At 39.9% G+C, this 19,646-nt stretch overlaps 1 protein-coding gene across 1 annotated transcript in view; it reads right to left on the reverse strand.

Moving 5' to 3' along the window:
- GLP1R (glucagon like peptide 1 receptor) overlaps window positions 1-19,646 on the reverse strand; it is a 55,052-nt gene that overhangs the window by 14,770 nt on the left and 20,636 nt on the right. The window contains exons 4-7 of the mRNA XM_026034047.1: window positions 12,804-12,913; window positions 10,521-10,627; window positions 6,907-7,060; window positions 5,178-5,337 (exon numbers count right to left, since the gene is read on the reverse strand). Coding sequence (XP_025889832.1) covers window positions 5,178-5,337; window positions 6,907-7,060; window positions 10,521-10,627; window positions 12,804-12,913 — 531 coding nt within the window. The remainder of the gene's footprint in view (window positions 1-5,177; window positions 5,338-6,906; window positions 7,061-10,520; window positions 10,628-12,803; window positions 12,914-19,646) is intronic.

Genomic DNA, 19,646 nt, shown 5'->3' on the forward strand with positions numbered 1-19,646 from the left:
AATCTTTGAACACTACACTGAGAGTAAGAAATCTGTTGAGATCACCAAACTTTCATTCTGTTGTATTTATTTTACAATTGCCCAGATGTTTGCATAGCAAAAAGAAAAAGAAAGGTAGGAAAAGTAGCTGTTAACGACATCAAATCACCTCAGCAGTTTTAGACTGAATGATAATAGGTTAAGGTAATCAAAAGAAAGATGTCAGAAATATTGCTCAAGAACCCACACTTGGTTGAATTTTTCACAACGCTCCACAGTCCCTGATGAGCAGAGAGGGGAKCAACTAGTTTAGCTGCTAGCGGAAGCAACAACGCACAGGTAAGGTTCAGATTCAGARATCGCTTTCTCCATTTACAGTGTCTGAGATGCTCTGATAACAGAAACCATGAAAGCTGTCACCAGGTGGTGTCATTTCATGCCAGCTTTATCCTCCAGGGTCCCCTCCAACATACAAGCAACTTTCAATTCCTCTAGATACATCATATCGATAACTTTGCATCATACCATGTTTTACATAAAGGCAATTTCAGGGAACAGGAGAGATATTTCTCACCTTCTCATTCTACTTGAAGTAAAGTTGCCTCTTTAGGACCACTGATCTAGTGACAGTCTTAAGYAAGGATATACTGCACATATTCTGCATATTGCATTTTAAAGACTAGCAAGCACATGTATAAGCTGATGCTTCAGATGTACCCTGACAYCACTGTTTTCTACTTGTTGAGAAATACAGTCTCTGAGACAAGAGGCCAAACCAACCAGAACTGTCAGTAGCAGAACTCAGACCCTCATCTTTGCCAGAAACAATCCAGGACAGCCTGACCYGATAAACTGCTTAATGTATAAATGCAAGAAGTACGTGATGAAGAACTCAATTAAATGATAAATAAATAYGACCAGCTGTATCAAGGGTAATAGCATGAAAAATAGAGAATTTTTTTTTCCTTTCTAAAGAAAAGGGAGAAGGATGAAATAGTTGAATTTGTAAGACAAAAAGGAAGGAAAATTAAAAGAAACTCACCATGGAGTGAAGCTACTTTAACCACTGAGACATAACTTTGCCTGAGACATAACTTTGTTCGGAAAAGAGGCCAGAAATTGCTAGTGCCATGATTGCATCCACTTGCTACACTGAGTTCATACTGGGCTTCCAAAGGAAGGTTTCTTGCTAGCTCTGATCCAGTCAGAACTTCCTTGCAATCAGGATGTAGATTTTGACATCCTAGCCTGGCTTCCTGCCTTTAATAGCTCCATTCCCTCAGCTTTTTCTTCCTTAGAGCAAGTTTGGATTGGTGAGGGCTGAGGGGGAGGAGAGTTATTTATTTTTATGGCAGTTTCCCTGCTGCAAGTGCAGCTGGGTGTAAAATTGCCATAGCTGCTCAGAGAATGTTTGGATTTTTATTAACGTTTTCTTCTTAGTGTTCAGTGCTGAAAATTGCCTCATTGTGTCATTCCTCCTGCTTGAGCGTTGCAAGCAGTCACTGTGGGATACCATTGTTCTCCTCTCTTGCAAAGACGTCTTTTCTGAAGGATGCTGCTGAAGAATGTGCAGATGGAGGTTACAGTGAAAACTGCTTTCAGGAGATGATTTTCTGCAGCACAACATTGCTAGCAGCCAAAGTCAAGTTTGGGAACTCTTCTCCTGGACTCAGACTAGATGAACATGTTGCATTGGGCAACCGCATTAAGGGCAGCCTACACATTCCAAGAAATAAGCAAAATTAATATTAGTCCTCTCCACTTCTTTAGTTATGTTGATCTTTTTCCCTCCGTCCTTTCCTTCTTTCTCTATAGAAGTTGCCACCTGGGGTCCAGGATCTCTTTTATGCTAGAGGAAGGAAGCAGAGGTACCAGCAATGCACAGCAGCAGATTTTTGCCTTTCTTTTTTCCTCTCAATCAACTGATAATGAGTATATCTCAATCAACATCCTGTTTAGCTGCTGACCTCTGGACTGAAAGGAACAGCTCGCCTACCTGCTCAGCCATTAGCTTACAAAGCTGCTTTACAAAAATTTGGTTTGTTAATACTATCACTTTTATCTCCTTTCCCCTATCCGCTTTGAAAAGGGAATAACTCTTTTATTCTTTTCTTTCCTGAAGTAAAATATGTAGTACTCRGAGTTGACACAAATGTATGAAAATCTGCCTTTACAGTGAAAAAGATGACATAGCAAGACATATGCCACATTAAATGGAACAGGAAAATATTTAACACTTGCCATCTCAAAGCCTAGAACTGCATGAGCCCATAATAYAGATACCTTGCAAGTAATCTGGAAGATTTATAGAAGTCTATCAAAATATACGATGTCCAATAAATGACTCCCAATCTGTAAAACTGAATTATTTTCTATACATCAATCAAACAATATAAAATTTTCCAGCTTCTGCAAAGGGCAATAAAATGAAATAGACAGATTTTCCCTCTATACAATCTTTAAACACCAAAGAATAATCACTCATTTGAGCCGATACTAAACGGAACATAGTCTAATAATAGTAACATTACTACCTGACCCAGAATGTTAAAATGGAATTTAGCAAAAATATAACAGAGAAATACCTATTAACTTTTTTACACTTCTCATTATCCTTTCCTTTCTCATAGGAAAATGTAACCTATGAGGTATATTTTCCATATTTCTATTTGAAAAGCAGGTTTACTCTTTCCATGTTTTGAATTGAGACAAAACGGCCACAACAGATCGAAAAGGAGAGAAAGTACGTACTTGTTTTTTTTTTTTTTTTTTTAAATAACACGGTTATACAGACATTTCCCCTCCAGATATGACAAAATATAGCACTCTTTTGTATGACAGTTTAAAAGCTTTGAGAGGTATATGCATTTAGACCTATTTGAAAATTGGTCCTTATATTACAGCTTCGCACAGGTTACCGGAGGTATGAACTTGTTCTAGCTTCTTGTTAGTTCTGGGACCTGTTGCTCAGTAAAAATAGTGCAATGAGGCAAATGCAGTGACTAAGAATAGATGCAAACTCTCAGGTGAACAAAGACCTTAAAGACAATACAGTTTTATTCACATGTACATTTGAAAAGAGTATGAACACTTAACACATGACCACGCAGGAGATAAGAGAAGTTACTCAGGAAGCAGAAACAAGACCGTGTGGTTTATGAGTGCTGACAAAGTTCAATGGCAATCTGAAGAAATAACAACCTGATATGAGTAACACCTAGTAAGTCAGTGAAGAATCCATATGCTAAAATTTTAAAACATAAATATTCAGCAAGTGATGAGTAATGAACAAATTAACAGATGAATCTGCATGTAAGAGGTCAATTCATTAATAAAGAGAAAGGGTGCAGGGGACCAAATCTGCTCTGACATAATCAAAAAGATATTTTTTTTCGGATTCAGCTTTCAGCAGCTGAGATTCATCCCACACAATGCACACTGTACTGCTGGCAAATAAGCAATCTTCTGGCCACCTGACTATATACTTGCATATCCCAAATCMTGGGGACTTCTGAAAACTCATAGCCAATACGGATACAATCAACCTAAGAGAAATTAACATCTTTTTATTCCAGATATATACATTTCCTCCTGTTGCTAAAGCAATATTTTTTGCAGTTGATAAACCTTTCCTAAGGGCTAGGTGTTCTCAGCTAGAACAGGAACATCCTGTCCTTTTCACACAACACCAAGGCATTACACCGAGGCTATCAGTCTGCTCTAAAGAAAACAACCYTCTCGTGCATTCGCAGCAGAAAGGGAGCCAAGTAAGGGCAGAAGCACCCCAAAAACAGAATCACAGATGAGGAAACAAGAAAGAGTGGAAAAAACAGTAATGTCCTCCCAGAAGTTGCTGTCCAAACTGTTATCTGGTACAASTGATCTGGGCGCACTGAGAGCTCTGCAGGATTGAAACAGCAGATGCCTCTGCATTTGAAGATAGTGACTTGCTGGCAAGGTTTGCATATGCAGCCATGGCTGGAATAACAAGAAATTATACAGAGAAAGATCAAGTGGCACTGCTGGAGTTTTTCTAGGAAGCTTGGATGAAGCACATATATCCAGTACCAGGTTCTGGCACTGTCAGACATTTCCACAAACTCAAAAACCTGCGCAGGAATCAAATATACAGTAGTGAAACTTCCATTGCTAARGAAAAACAAAAGGAAAACACTATCTTCTGATCTCACCTTCTGCTCTTGCAAGAGACAAACCGTAACTAGAAATGATTCAGATCAAAACCATCCTGTCCCTTATTTCTTGTAAAACACCACAACACCCTCAGGATTTGGCTGGCTGTAATTTTTTGTTCTAATTTCTTTTCCATTTCCTCTCAAGACATCAGTGCTTCAGGATAGCTTTTTATTCTTTTATTCATAAAATATGATTAAAACACACCTAGCTCAAATGTTAAGATGCTGGTGTTTTAGCTATATGAGCTATATAAAACAATAATGGAAGGTAGAAAACTAATACTCTCCCAGCAGGAAACTGCTGTTACTTATATTTATTTATTCTCATTAGCATTCCAGAAAGCCTTTTTTCTTCATATATTTAATAGAATTGTTTGAGTAATTCTCAGTAGTCAATTTATGTATCTTTTACCAGTGAACTAATTTGCTACAATACTCACAGTTGCCAAATTCATAGAGAAGGACGTGGGCAAAGCAATTTAAACGTTCAGACACAGTATCTATGAAAGCAATTGCAGTATTTAGTCAGATTTCTTTCTGTTATCCACAAAAGAGGTGGGAAAGAGGGAAGGGGAAAGAAAAAATATAAAGCTATAAAAACACAAAAGAGATCATAGCAAAACTCAAGATGAGCCCTGAATGCTAACACAGGTTCAGATTAACTGGAGTTTAAAGGCATTAAAGGCTTAAGCATTTCTGCAGAAGGCTTCCCTGGCTCAAGCCAGTGATGTTAAAACCATTGCTGCACAAGACTGCCTTGCTTCTTTGAGCSCCCAATAGCTCTCTCGTAAAGGCAAACTGCCTCGAGACGAAGCAGGGCAGCACGGATGAGCCCCCACCAGCCCCAGGAGCCTCCGGTCAGTAGGTCCCAGGACAGGGAAGAGAGGGGCTGGCGAGTGCCCCACTTGTCTGTAGGAACCTGGGAGCTGCCCCAATCAACTTTTCACATTAAACAGCCTGCCAGTGCACTCAGTCACAGGCGGGTCTGTGGACAGAGCAACTTACCCCAGCCAATGCAGAGGTAAAGCCGGAAAATTCGTTGCTCAGAGAAGACTGAAAGCACCAGCAGCGTGTACAGGTACATGCCCTCCACCAGCAACCAGTAGTAGTTTGCAGCCACGCAGTACTGCATCATCACGAACACCAAACGGCAGCTGAGMGATTCCTGCAGCCAAAGAAAACACAAGCCCAAAGGAGTGCAGTAGGGGCTGAGAAGAGGCAAACCCAAAACACTAATGGACACATCAACTGATACCCCCCCTCAAAACAAAACAAAAACCCACACAAAAMAACAACAACAACAAAAAAAAAACCACACCACCAACACCTGCTAAATTCATTGCACCCACATACTGAAAGGACAGAGGTCAGCCATAGGTGCAGATGGGGGCTTGGACCAATATTCCTCTTTTTTAAAGATGTAAAAATTAAGTGTTCTGTATTTTCTCTCTGCAAACCCTGAGTTTTAATTCAGAAAACAATACACAAAGATGAAAAGGACAGCAACTGAAAGATAGTGTCTATATGAATTGCACTCAGCAAACATTCTCAGTTCTCCAGACATCATATTCCGCAGCCAAAAATTTCTCTATTAAAGAGCAAATATCTCATGCCATTATTATTCAAGGCAAAAGACTTTTGTTAGAAGGGCAATATTGCCCAGTGCATTACATTTAAATGCAAAAACTCTTTTGACTGGGATAATACAGAGAGGTGGCCAGTAGGGCTCTGGATAGGTACAAAATTTAATTACCTAATTTACCCATCAGATSCAATGAAATCTTTGCTGTATAAAGTATGTGCAACAGCACAACACCTAGTCTTTTGGGAAGGAGACAATGACTGACAATCTCATGTGAATGCTTCCAAATCTTGCATTCAAGGTATGTATTACAGTATTATTTTCTGCCAGTCAACAATAATATTGCAAACAAGAAGTCAACTGCCATACAAGGTTCACTCATGTGATATTAGTAATTAAGCCTCAGACAGAGGATCAAAAAAGAATGAATACCAGMCACAAAACAAAAGAAATACTCTTTATGATCCCAACTTTGTATTTCAGTAGCAAGCATTGGGTCCCTTCTCTAGAAGCATGCAAATAATGAAAATCCATTTCTCTGAAGATTAAATTACATTTGGTATAACAAATGTGAAGGGGGAATAGGCATAAAACATGCTTTCATCATATTCACAAAAGAGTTGCATATCCTCTCCATTTGATTACAAGTATTTAATTAGCCTGTTCCTCCATCGCTTTTCTAAATGCTTTATATTTGCATTTTAATCAGACTCTTCCCTTTTTCCACCATTAACAGTTCAAAAAGGTCTCCAACAAATAATTTGATTATTTTATCAGATGGACATTCCTGCCACAGAAGTTCTGACATAGGGTGCTGCTATCACCACTGGAAGAACTGAATTTGCTGTCAACATGGGCATTTGTGTGCTGGCCAAGAAGGTCCTGCTCTTCATGTTCCTTMAACTCAGAAGGGACAATCCCTTCCCGCAGACAGAGAAACGTCCCATGGTCTCAATTACTTGTCTGCAGCAAGTCCAGGGTGGCACTACCCCAACCATATACATTAGGCTACAAGATTCAGGGAAAACTTCTGGTCTACAAGCAGTGTTTTGAAGAATGGTCACTGTGCAATATGCAATTACCTGCTGTCATGCAGACACATCACAGTGATGACTCCAGTATCCTGAGAACCATCACAGTGCCTGCCCCTACCTGGAAGGAGATAAGTCCTTCCCACTGGTGCTCTTGTGTAGCTGTGCTGTACATCCATTTCACCACGGAGTCCTTAATGAAGACCGATATGGCACGAAGGATAAAAGAGGTGAAAAGATTCAGGTGAATATAATTCCTGGTGCAATGCAGGTGTCTGTAGAAAGGAAGAGTCAATGATCATCCAGTGACTGTGTAGAAGCTGCAAACATCACAGACAGGTGAGGGTGGGAAGGACAAGCTCAGTTTTGGAATCAGGRAATACCAGAGGGAATCCCATAACTTGAGAGTGCTTGTGGGGATTTCAAGCTTTCTGTAGAAAGAAATCAATACTAAGAAAAAAAACATTCAAAAYCTTACCACAGAGGTGAACATTAGCAGGACTGCAGAGAACAGTGTGCAAGGAAAAATAGTTTCAAGTTAGTCATTTTTCGTAAAGTTATTTTAAAAATAGTTTAAAGCTTTTCTGAAAGGATTAAACAGTTCAGCTGTCATACAGTGTTGTAKCTAATCTATTTGATTGATCCCAGTCTCACTGCACAGGCAGGGCTCAGAAACTGATGTGCAGCACAGCTTCAGACCGTGCCCAGGTATCCCTTCCCACAAAGAAAATATGGGAAGGGGTAAATAACCACTTTGACAAGAAAAAAAAACATATTCAATTTGCCTTCTAGGGGAACTGTAAATACCTTTTGTGGAGCTAAACAGACAACACGATTTTCACCCCTGTATTCAGAACTGAAAACAAAAAACAAAGAAAAATCCTCTTGAATTTCATCAGCCAGCTGCAAAGACAACAAAATTGCTACTTGTCAAGAGAACAGCATATTAAGGGATAGCAAGAAAACGCAGTCACATAAAATATTGGCAACACTCTGCTATTGGTTATCATTTATCAGCTTTGCCTACAATTTTTTTTTTTTAAGTCATTGCAATGGTACATACTTTGCTTCAAAGGAAGTACTCTGCTTATGASTCTTTTTAGACCCTAAAAAATAGAGGTTACATATTATAAGCAATGTCACTTAACTTGTGGTTCAAATGCCTATTTTTACTGCTCTGTGAATTCAGGGAGGAAAATAATTTGCTTTACAAGTTACCAGCTTTGTACTGAAAATAGAGGAGAATTCCTTTCTGCAGAGCTTAATAGAAYTTCTTTTGTAAGTCACAAGTCATCCCAGAATTTACTCATGGCAAATATTTATTTTCCTTTAACTGAAAACATGTTTGCTGCTACCTTTGAGAATTAGCATGCATATAATAAATCTGACTGAATATTAATGTAAATTAGCCAACTGAAGAAAACTGGCTGCAAATAGTAACTGAGTATTTCTGCAGTCAAGGTACCCAAGTGGGTTTAAGTCACCAAATTATAGGTCTACTGCAACTTCCATCCCTGAAATTAGAGATTTTTCTTCTAATACTTTCAGAAGAGGCACAGAAGATTCTAGAGATGTGTTGCTTCCTCTGTTGAATGGTCGTCRAAAACAAACACCAAGAAAGGTATTCTGTAGGCTGAAAACTTTGCCTTCAGGCTATGCACGTGCAGACGACCAGCATTTTGGTGTCACTAAATCAAGTTTCTCTCTCCCATGAAGAGATGAGTGCCCTCCTCCACTGCGGAGAGGCCCAGAATGCAGTGATTGCAATCAATGTCAGCATTACTGGTGAAGGATTAGCAAAAAGCATTAAAAAAAAGTCTCATGTATTTCATGAGGTCCTCCTGGACAAAGCTGTACACAGACAATTTAGAAGGAAATCATTAAGTACCCAATTGCACAGTTTTAATAACGTCTATGAAGCCTCATATTCAAAGTTGCAAATTCTTAAAGAATTCTTTGAGTTTGCAAGACCTTCTTCCCTTCTCTTCCCCCCCCTCTCTCTCTCTCTCTCTCACATGCAGTCTTCTCCAGGCCGCACATTACAATCAAAGGAGAAAAGCTACTAAAGAGTTTCTCTACTAAAAATCAAGGTATCAAATTTCCCTTCCTCCTAGCAGTCATCCATGGTAAAGTTGCGTTTTGTTTCCTGCCAAAAATACGCATATACTTCCTTCAAAAAGGATATGGTTGTGGCCTTTGCATATGGGCTGCTAAGATTACTCAAAAAGTGTCATTGATCAGTGAAACAAGGAGAAAGCACTTATCCTGGGAGACATTTGGAGACTTTAGGACCATCTGGTGTTTTGTCAGATAACTCTCTTAAGTCACACAGGTGCACACGTACCAATCAYAATTGTCACCATGTGGCATTAACAGAGGGTGAGCACATTTGTACCTTTTTGTAGCAATTTAAAACCTTCTCTGGGATATCTGGTCTTATGTTTCTCCATTGCAGAGAAGAGGTACAATATGATGCTAAAAGGTATGATACAAAATTAGAAGACTTGACTTATTTAGTTTGAGAAAATAGAGGCTAAAAGGCACAACTATATCTAAATAGGTATAAGGACTATTGAGGGAGGAAAAKAAAGTGTTGCTAACTTGCTAACAGTCAGTTCTTGCACCAGAACTAATGGRCTAGTAATGTCCATTATCATCATAGAAAAAAAAAATCTTAAGTCTCACTCCAAATAAGAGCATCATGAGATAGAAAACTGCTGTTTTAAGATGCAGCCTCAGCAGCAGGTCAGGGATAAGGGAATATGGCCTTCTCAGTAGCCAAGAGATGTGAAAACAGAGAAAGCTCCTTTCCACAACAGAATAGGAGCCTTTTTTTTTTTTTTTTTTTAAATATATTTGAACATCAGTCTCTGTTCTCATCTACCCTCAAATTATGGGCAAATCTGGCTGGAATCAGCAGAAGAGTCACTGCTTCCCCCACCCCACCTTGAAAAGAGAGAGAATGATGTTCATCTCTTTCTAAGCAAACCTCTGCACAACATTCATTTTTACTGAATTCAAGAAAACTTTACAGCCATTGGATTCTAAATTTTGATAGTTACATACATCAAACAATTTGTTGGTGCACATATGGATGAACCCAGTATGCCAAGCTGGCCAGCTGGTAGCAATTCATTTCACAGAAAGCATTCAGGTTTCAAAATTAGGTTCTGTTCCATATTTCAAAAGAGATGAGAATTTAGGAAAAGTTTTCCAAAACGAGAAATTGTGTCAAAAATCCATTTCTGCACCAAAACACACTCTGCACGTCAAGCAGTGGAAATAGGCCAGATTTAAATTTATGTTCTGTATCATTCCAGCAATGCAAGATYAAAACTTCTATCCTAAATATCCTCCTGCTTCCCAGATGAGTCTATCTCCAAGGGGATATCATGAAGGAATAAAGAAATCTCTTTCTCCCACCTATTGGGAGTGAATATTTCATTTAATTTTATAAGGAGTGAATATTTAATTGAAATAAAAAATATCACAATATTCCAATTGATAAAACAGCATACGTTCCATACATTCAAACTGGCAGCTCTACAAAAGTTYAGAAATTTTACTTAAGTTTTGAGAAGAACAGATCGCAGGAGGAACAGAGAGATGACAAGGATAGAGGAATATTGAGGAGATGGAAGAAGGGAAAAGTCAAATGTTTTTGAAAAAGCCCAATACTGTTATTTAGGAAATCATAACACTTTGCTCTGCTCTCTTCAGAGCTTCACCAGTTACCTGAATCCAAGAAGAATGGCAGTTGCTATTACAAGGGCAGAGAAGGAAAGAGCATATCCAATGGTGTATATGATGGACAAATTCAGGAGCTGTTCTTCTGGTGCATCCTGAGAGCATATAAGGGAGAAAAGAAAGAAAAAAAAAAGAAAAAAAGAGGGGATGGGAGAACGACAGAGCTCATGGGCTTCACCTCTCTTCTCCCAGCTGCTTTCTAACTTTTCTTAATGATACCCAGAAGTCATTCTGTTACTTTCAAAGTTTAAATGCGTATAGGAAATCAGTCCTCCACTTTTCATACGCTTCAAAGTAATAAAAGTTTACTCTCAACTCCTCAGCTGCTCCCAGATGTTCACTCAAACACCGGGATGTTGCCAGACAGGAGACAGAGTGGCACGATTTTATCGTAAAGCTGGAGCGCAATGAATCACCACGCAGTTCAACAGATGGCTAGGCAAGGACAGCAGACATACCTCAACTCTGCAGTAAAAAGCAGAAACAGGAGCATTTTCATTCTCCAACACTCACAGCCAACTACCTCATGGTTGGAAATAACCTCAGAGTTGGAGATGGGGGGTCAAGCGGCAAATAGGAGCTTGTGTTCGTGCGCCACACAGCCCCTCTCCTGCCTCACCACCCTTCCTACCCCRGGGGAGCATCCTGAGCCCCACGCCACCTCACGACCCACACAGGGCCGTGCTTGGGGACGGGATGTAGGAGCAGGGCTCTCCTCGGCAGCTTTGCCGCAGGCACCACCACTTACACCCAGCTTGAAAGTTCTGCCCAAAACCTCAGAGGGCAGCAGAACTGCGTGAAAAGCTACAGGCAGGGCTGAATTATGATATAGGTTCCGTGTTGGGCTTTGAGGACATTTTATATTCTAATTTCTGGCTCCTTTCTGAGCGAATACCTTTGACTAAGACTCAGGCATTTCTCTTGCCTACCTCAATTGGCTGGCTCTGCGGTTGACTTTCAAAACCTGCGCTGTACAAAGGAATAAACGYCTTGTACATCAGAAATAAGTACAGCTATTCAGATGTACTTCATATAGCCAGAAGGCTTTAAGGTGAACATAAAAGCTGCTGCTCAGGGATTTGCCAGGTTAATGTTTTAAGAGGAAAAATATCAGAACTGCCTTCTATAAGAGAAAAGAGAGATATCTTCAGTATCAAAGCTCAGCCAAGTTACTGAGACTTGATAATTTAAGGCATCTCTGCAGATGAAAACGACATTGTATATTTAAAGAAAATAATGGTCTTTTAGCCAGATTCACTCACAAAGCCTCAGGCTTGTGCCTTAGCAACGCTTGTAAAATAAACAAAGTTAAATATCAAAACCAATCTCTTGTTCTCATGCACAGGATAAAAGTAGGTGACTTAGGGCTCTACACGCATTTAACTGCAAAAAGTAAAACCAAACATGAGTGTTCATATCTCAAGGACTGACATCACATACATAGATTTTCAGCACCAAAATTTAATAAATCCAACACACCACAGTCCAAAGAAATGAGGCAGATGCCAAATGACCAAGTGCTGCTATTAGACATCTGTCTCCTTGGCACATCTCTCACAGCTCTGTAAGAAACCATGGTGGCAAACACTTTSGGGTTAAGATCATGTTCTCTGCTGGGATGCTCAAGGATGTGGAAAGGATAAGGAATACGGCTACAAATTCATGGGAAGACTTAAATTTAAAAAAAGAGTAAAAATAATCTTTTCTCCCATCTCTGGGATTAGGTCTGCCCTGGAGCCTCTCCCAGCAGCCCTGAATAGCGCTGGTGGCCTTAAGGTACAGGTCTGAGGGAAAGCATGGCACTCAGAGCAGCCCAGCTGCTTTGGGGTCATGTGTCATGGGAACGTATGCAATGCACTAGCTCATGCCAATGTCTTACAAAAGCCCTTGGGAAAGCCCTCCCTTGCCCTTGATGTGGTGCCAGGGGTCCCAGCTCCCGCTGGAATACTTAGCCAACAAAATTGAAAGGAYAGGGCATTGAATTAATGCAAGTAATAATAATAGAATAAAACAAACAAAACAGCACTCCCAACAGTGAAAAACACAAAACCTTCATTTCTCTTTACCTGTCTTGGTAGCCAGTAACAAGATGTAGAGAACAGGCAGCAATTTTATATGAGCAACTTTGTGCCAGTGGAAGAAAACTCAAAGGACTAATGCATGGCAAGGTTCTTTAGGCAAGACTAAAATGTATGGGCCTCGATACACTTATTTTTCCTCTCTTCTGCTTTATTCTAGGACAACGAGGACACAACAAGTAGAAATCCTTACCCGGTCAGAGGGCTCACACTCGGACAGGTTCCTCCAGGGCAGGGTTGAGTTCTCCTTCAGCAGCCACGTGCCGTCAGCGGTGCAGAAGCGGTAGACCTGACCGTGCAGCACTGCCGGGAAGCAGAGGGGTAGCAGGGTTAGCAGGGCAGCTCCTGCAGAACGGACGGGAGCTCAGCCTGAGCTGCCTGCTCCACTTCCAGCTTCCTTGGCTACCGCTTGGCCCTCTGCTTGCTCCTCATCCCCGGGGCTGGAGCAGAGAGACCCCACAAATACCACTGCGAGGGCACTGGGCAGCGCGCAGGCCAGCACTCCAGCCCGCCAGCAACAAGGCYGAATCACTCGCTGCGATGGGCAGCGGAAATCTCTGTGCGAGTTTTACAGCAGTGGCAAATTCCAGTTCACGGGAATCTTGCATTTAAAGGCTCACAAAGTTTGCAGTCGCTCAGCCTCAGCTACAAAACTCACGTGGAAAGGAGAAGGTGCAGACAGCAAATGTATTTGCTCATGCAGTGCCAGCAACAAAGAAACCTCGAACAGATACGCTACCACAAGCTCCCCAAAATGTAACTACTTATACAAACATCTGTGCGAGGAAGTGAAGCCATAAATCRTAGCCTAAACAACTCTTTTTCTTTAAATTCCTTCTGTCTACATGTTTGGATAACAAAATCAGCAATAAATCAAATGTCTTTCAAAAGGCAGCTAAGCAGCATGATCTTATAAAAGCAGGTAAGAGGAAATGGCTCATAATAAAATGACATCAGACTGAAGCACCAAAATAAAAGTACTAAAGGTAAGGCACACTCAACACTAGCATAGAAAAAGGAAGCACTTGCCCTGGTGGCTGCAGTGCTGGGTAAGTCCAAGGACTTGCCTGTCCCTGTATCATGATGCAGACGCAGCAGTGATGCTGCTGCTTCCCCATTGATGCTCCCCACTGATTGTGCATATGGTGTGGGAATCCAGCCCACCCAGACCGAGCTTAAGAATTTGCTGCAATTCGCTCACATATTAAATTTCCATATACTATATTTTGAGATTATAAAAAAGCACAAAACAACATGTTAACTATTTGTACATAAGGTGTCAACCATTAATTTGCTTGATAACTCATTGTCAGTGGTAAACTAGAAAAACGGTATTTTAAAAAATGATATAGATGCTCAGATGCTAATGAATCATTTGAAAGCAGCATGTGTTAAACGGCACATTTGGTTTTGGTAATCACAGTATATTTGCAATTGCTGCATTTATATCGATGTGCATTACTGGGGTAATATAGTATATACACATAGTAACTGAGGTAATATAAAAATAGTTCTATCTGATGGAGTATTTTTCATCCTGTTAAGTATATGTTTATATACAATCAGGAGGCAAAATTAGTCCTATGCCTGTAATACATTCAAATAGTTTCTGAACAGTTTCTTGAAACTGAATATTTTGAATAGTTTCTCACTTGCTCTCATTATTCACTGTGAGCTCCAACCCTATGCTGAGAACATGACAGAGCAGAGGCACAAACATATAGCTTCCCCATCAACTGCTTCCTAACTGCAGGAGTCAGCTTACACAGAGATGATCCAAGATTGTCCATGCCTGACTTGTACACAGCAACTCAGGTCCTCCTGCTTTCAATGCAATGCCAAAGTAGCATGCAAGCATGCAAACACTTATCACACAGTGATAAGTTCCAGGTCCAGTAGACTGCAGGATAAATAATCTTTTTTAAAAGTACCTTTGACCATTTGATGCCTCCTCATCATCCCCAGTAACTTTTTTCCTGTTTTGCAATGCTTTTCACTACCACATTGAAAGTGTCTCACACCTCGTTACACTCTAGACTTAATGATCAGGCCAACAGTCAAAACAAGTATACGGCCAACACCAAGGATCCAATTTTGTTCAACCTGTATGGCTGGTTACATCTGCTTAGGAAGTTGCACATCTGTTGTAACAGGAGCACAAGGAAGCTGGTTTATCTGACAGTGCCAACCACAACAAGTTAGAATTACATGTAAGAACATAGATTGATGCCCAGAACTCAGACAGTCTCTGTAAACAGATAAAAAACACAGTGAAGAGGCTAAGAGTTAGCACTGGAGTTCATGTCACCATCTATCTTCTTTAATGTCATCATCTATCTTCTTACTGAATGAGCCTGTAAATCAAATGCTACCTCTAGCTAAACACTTTTCTATACAGGAAAATATGCCATCACATGGCAGGACAACTCTCATTACTAGCCCCATTTTACTACAAAGACATCAAAGTAAGCGATTTCTCTGTTTAAAGCAGCCAACCTACTCTGCATTTTACTACAGCAGGGTATGAAGGCTGGCGTGAGGTTACTCACCCAGCTGTCCTTGAGGATAAACTGGAATGTGATTCATGATAAAACCAAGTTACAGAATATCCTATCGAATCACTTTTATCTAGACTGAGATGAGAGAACAGGAGAAAAAAACAGGAGAGACTGGAGTTATGTCTTGCCACTGTGTGTCAAGTATTACAAACCTCTCCTCGAAGGAAAAGGTAATAATTTTCTTTCAAGCAATGACTAGTAAAGTAGTAGCAGTAGTATATGAGCATCACAGCAGTGTCCTGCCAGGCTGGTTTGCTCCTTAAACTCCTGCTCTTTGATGAGGAGACATAAATGAATGGAGAAGCTCTCATTTTCTACCAAGAGCTCTGGTCAGTTACCATCTGATGTGGCCAGGGAACTACTTTCCAGTGGACACAGTTTTCCAGGCACTGTTTTCCTTCTGTGGAAGTAGGAAGGTCTCCAATCTGCACTACTGTCCAGGAACCACATTTATCTAAGTGTGAGTTCATGCTGGGCTCATTGCCACATCACCTGAAATCAGCAGATGATTTGATAAACTGATCATCAGTTTAACGTGAAATACTTGGTATTTCTCCCACTATTCCTCCTCCTCCTGCATTGCCTATTAATCATCAGGACTAAAAGTTGCTTTAGTGATGAGACAATGACAAACACCCACGGCTTGCATTTTGTCTTGAAAGCAGATAGGTTTGTGCCCACTTCAAGTTCTCGCAGAAGAGACAGCTAGGATTAGGCTGAACAAACTCTGATTTTCAAATACGTTCTATTGGCCAGATGAGAGAGGTGGGGAAAATGGATCCCAGCGAGAGCTAGTGAGAATACTCCTATCACTGATTTCTAGTTTAAAAGATCCCAAAATCCCTCCAGATTCTCCCAAAAAATAATAAAAAAAAAAAAATACTGAAATGAATGAGTGATAAGAGAAGGGGGTCACAGATTCACACTCCATCCAAGAGACATAGGGCAGCTAACACAGACCTAACTGAGATGCTTTTACAATGAGCAGATTAAGAAGCAGGGAAATCTCATTAAGCAAGCACTGCTTAATTGAGCATTTCTTAATTGCAGCTGCACAAGCTCACCCTCACCCATATTTCCAGGAAGTTCTCAGTGTCTGAAGCTTCTCCTGTTTAAGTGTAAAGTCAGAGAGTCTTCATACAGAGGCAATGTTGTCTGGCCTACTCAGGGATTGGTACTATTGCATTTAACTACTTATTTAAAATATTCTTTCTGGAATGATATTAAGGTTACAAAGCTAAGCATTCAAAACTAGGAAGTGCTAAGCTAAAGTTGCTCGTGTCAGTTTTAATTCCACCTAATAACACAGTTTCTACTTGCATGGCCATATATTCTTCCAGCAGAATTGACCATTTCATTCAGGGTACAGAAGAGAGGGAAGTCGTTTAACAGGATATTACTCATCCTTATCAGTGCAAAACAGCATGTCATATTTTACCACAGTGAATAAAATCTACATAAAATATAATGCTTCTGTCTTATTCATTTGGTCCTTTCAAAGACCACCAATAAAAGAAYAGTATCTTATGCTTATATGAAGATGTTGAAAAATAAAGAACACATTCTCCTCACATACCAAAGTCTAAATTACACATGAGAAAGGTAARCAGCCACAGAGTCTGTTTCTGCATGGGCATTCAGTCCTGTCAGTGCAGAGACTGTTCTTGCCAGCTCTGCAATATCCTGCCTCCTTCAACACAGCCAAGGAGGCAGTAACCAGGCAGAGAAGAGCCCCTTCTTCTACATATCTCACCAGGACATCCCATCCTGGATAGCGAGGGAATAAGAACATAAAATACAGCTACATAATCAAAAATTCCTTGCAAATGGATTCTTAATGAAGGTTTTGTAAGCAAAATAGACAATGCTAATTAAAGTGTATTTATTAAATTATATATATTTATTAAATTATTAAATTATAACCTTATGCTTCTTTCGGTAGAAAATACTATCTTAAGAAATATCCATTAAGATAYTATACTGAGTAATAAAGCATTACCTTGAAGGATCTGTTCTTTTTCAGCAATTCAGCCAAGTTACTTGTACAAGGAAAGAGCTGCATTCACTATGCTTAGGCTCTGAAACCTTAGACAACTTTTTGAAATATGCTTTAAGAAACAAGCCACAAAAACACATGTATGTATCTGTGCAKCAGGTTTAATAATGGGGAGTGTCTATGAACTATAAAAAATACATGAATTAATGTAATAAAGGATGGTTGTTTATGAAAAACAAGTATTTATGACAATGACACAGCTTTATAAAGGTTTGATAAGGTACCAAAAAGCATCATTAAAAGTTTTGTTCAGAATAAATGAGGGTTGAAATAAATTTATTGCAACAACAAATGTGATTGGAACTTTTATGCAGAATAAACTTGTAAAAACAGTGCTAAGAGGTTCTATGCTTTCAAGTTATTGGATCAGTAAGTTAATGTAATTAAAGACATCTTGTTAAAGGATGTTAAAACAAAGCAAAAAAATGATTCAATAAAAAGTTTTCTTGAAAGACAAAAGAGACATAAGCAAAGGTTTCCCAGGGGAAAAATACACTTTACAATGCCCATGCTCCAAGGACTTATGAAAATAAGCAAAAGTCGAAAACMAACAAAATATGCAAACTCAATGAAAGAAAAAGAAGCTAAAAGGAAAAAAAAAAAAAACATTAGTAAGTCATTAGCATGATGCTTGGTGAACTAAAGCAAGGAAAAACATCTTTGGGGAAAAAAAAGATTGGTAGGATGTTAAATTTGTGTAGTTGTTAGGGAGAGGGAAGGAGGAGCACAAATAAACACCGGTTGTTTGACGGAACATCTGAGGACAACAGCAAGTTGCAGAAGATGCAGCCTGAAACCCCAACTATTTTAACAGACAAATCACTGGTATTTAGTTTTCTTCAAAAATCCTTCAAAGAACCATCAATGCCATAATCCTACCTTATAAATCCTCACGGGGCAGTTTCAAAGAAAAGTAAAAAATYCAAAACAGGTAAAATCTTCTAGTGTAGATAAGCACAAATGTATATTATGAAAATTAATCCAAATAACCAGACTTGATTTAGAAAGGGCCATAATTCAATGAACATTTCTCTGCTATGCACAGAAAGTAAAGGAAGTGGCTACTTAAGAGAACAAATACAATAAAGAGTAAAGACATATATTTTTATTGAGCAAGTTGTGCGGTCCGGTCCTGGTTAAAGGTTATTAGTTCTGTATATGTGCACTAAAGTGCCTAAAGCAATCAAGAAAAAGTTTATCAACTAGTAAAGGCTTTCCTAGAGACACAACTCTCACACTTTCTGCAGACCTGCCGTAACAGATAAAGGAGGCATCTTCCTAGTTAGAAGTGCTATGCAAACACTCACCCCTGCCCAGCTAACTCAGATACAAGAATAAATACAGCATTTGCCCTTACTGCTTAGGACATTGCCCTGTGCCATGTCAACACATCTACAGGCTTTGCTAGTGGATTTCACTGCTGCACTGCACAGGCAGCCTGAAGTGCAGTTTCAAGCTCTGTAGCAGGCATACCCTAACAAATTCTGCCATCAWCCCTCTCCAATCTCTTCCTACTCTTCTCTTTATCCCAACTCTTTTACTTGCTGTCACACCACTCTCTCTCCCCACTACTTGCATTCCTCTCCCTGGGTCTCTTCAGCTTAATTCCTCCAACCCTACCCATTCCTGTAACATCCACCTGACTGCTCCTACCCAAGCCATCTCCCGCTACCCTGTTCTTCTCATTCCTCATTTCCTATTCCTCTTTCAGCTTCTACTCTTACATACTATCCACCAAAATCATTTGAGCTAAAAGAAGAACCCCTGCACCCTGGCTCCAGCTTCTCTCTTCCTGCATCTCAATGCTTCTCTTTACTCCTCCACCCATACCTCAGCCCTCTCCATCCCAGTTAGATGGGTCTTCCTGCTGCAGCCAAACACCACAGAAGGGTGAATTCACTGAAGCACCTCTGCTCTATCCCAGCTCTATTGGCACAGGGGCTCAGTATTCTCTGCATTTTCATCTATGCTTTGGAGCTCTTTTTGAAGGAAATTGTTGTTGTCTTGCTTCATTAAGCACTAGGGCAAACAACAGGTTTTGTGTGTGGAAGTTAATTTTTTTTTTCCCCAAGAGGAAATACACTGATGAGTGCTTGATCCTTTTCTTGCCTAATTTACTGTCTTGGAATAAGCAGAAGTGAATTAGCTTCAGAAAGGTCAGGTGAATCTGGCAGGATGCCACTCACCACTGTCATTATTGTCCTGGGTCATACATCCAGGTTTTCTATAAGCATGCTACCCAGCGAGACTTTGCYYCTACTTAAGGTAAATTTAAGTGATRTATGCAATTCTAATACGCAGTACATTTGAGAAAGCTTTATTTCACACACTTCCAAATTTCACRGCAGGGACCTGGGTCTCTCAGGGGAAATCTGACCTCCCATCACAGAAAACTCTTGAGAGGAAGGTACTGGTAAAACAT

The sequence above is a fragment of the Nothoprocta perdicaria genome, unplaced genomic scaffold (assembly GCF_003342845.1).
Source record: "Nothoprocta perdicaria isolate Ctin4 unplaced genomic scaffold, notPer1 scaffold_139, whole genome shotgun sequence".
In the NCBI taxonomy this organism is placed as follows: domain Eukaryota; kingdom Metazoa; phylum Chordata; class Aves; order Tinamiformes; family Tinamidae; genus Nothoprocta; species Nothoprocta perdicaria.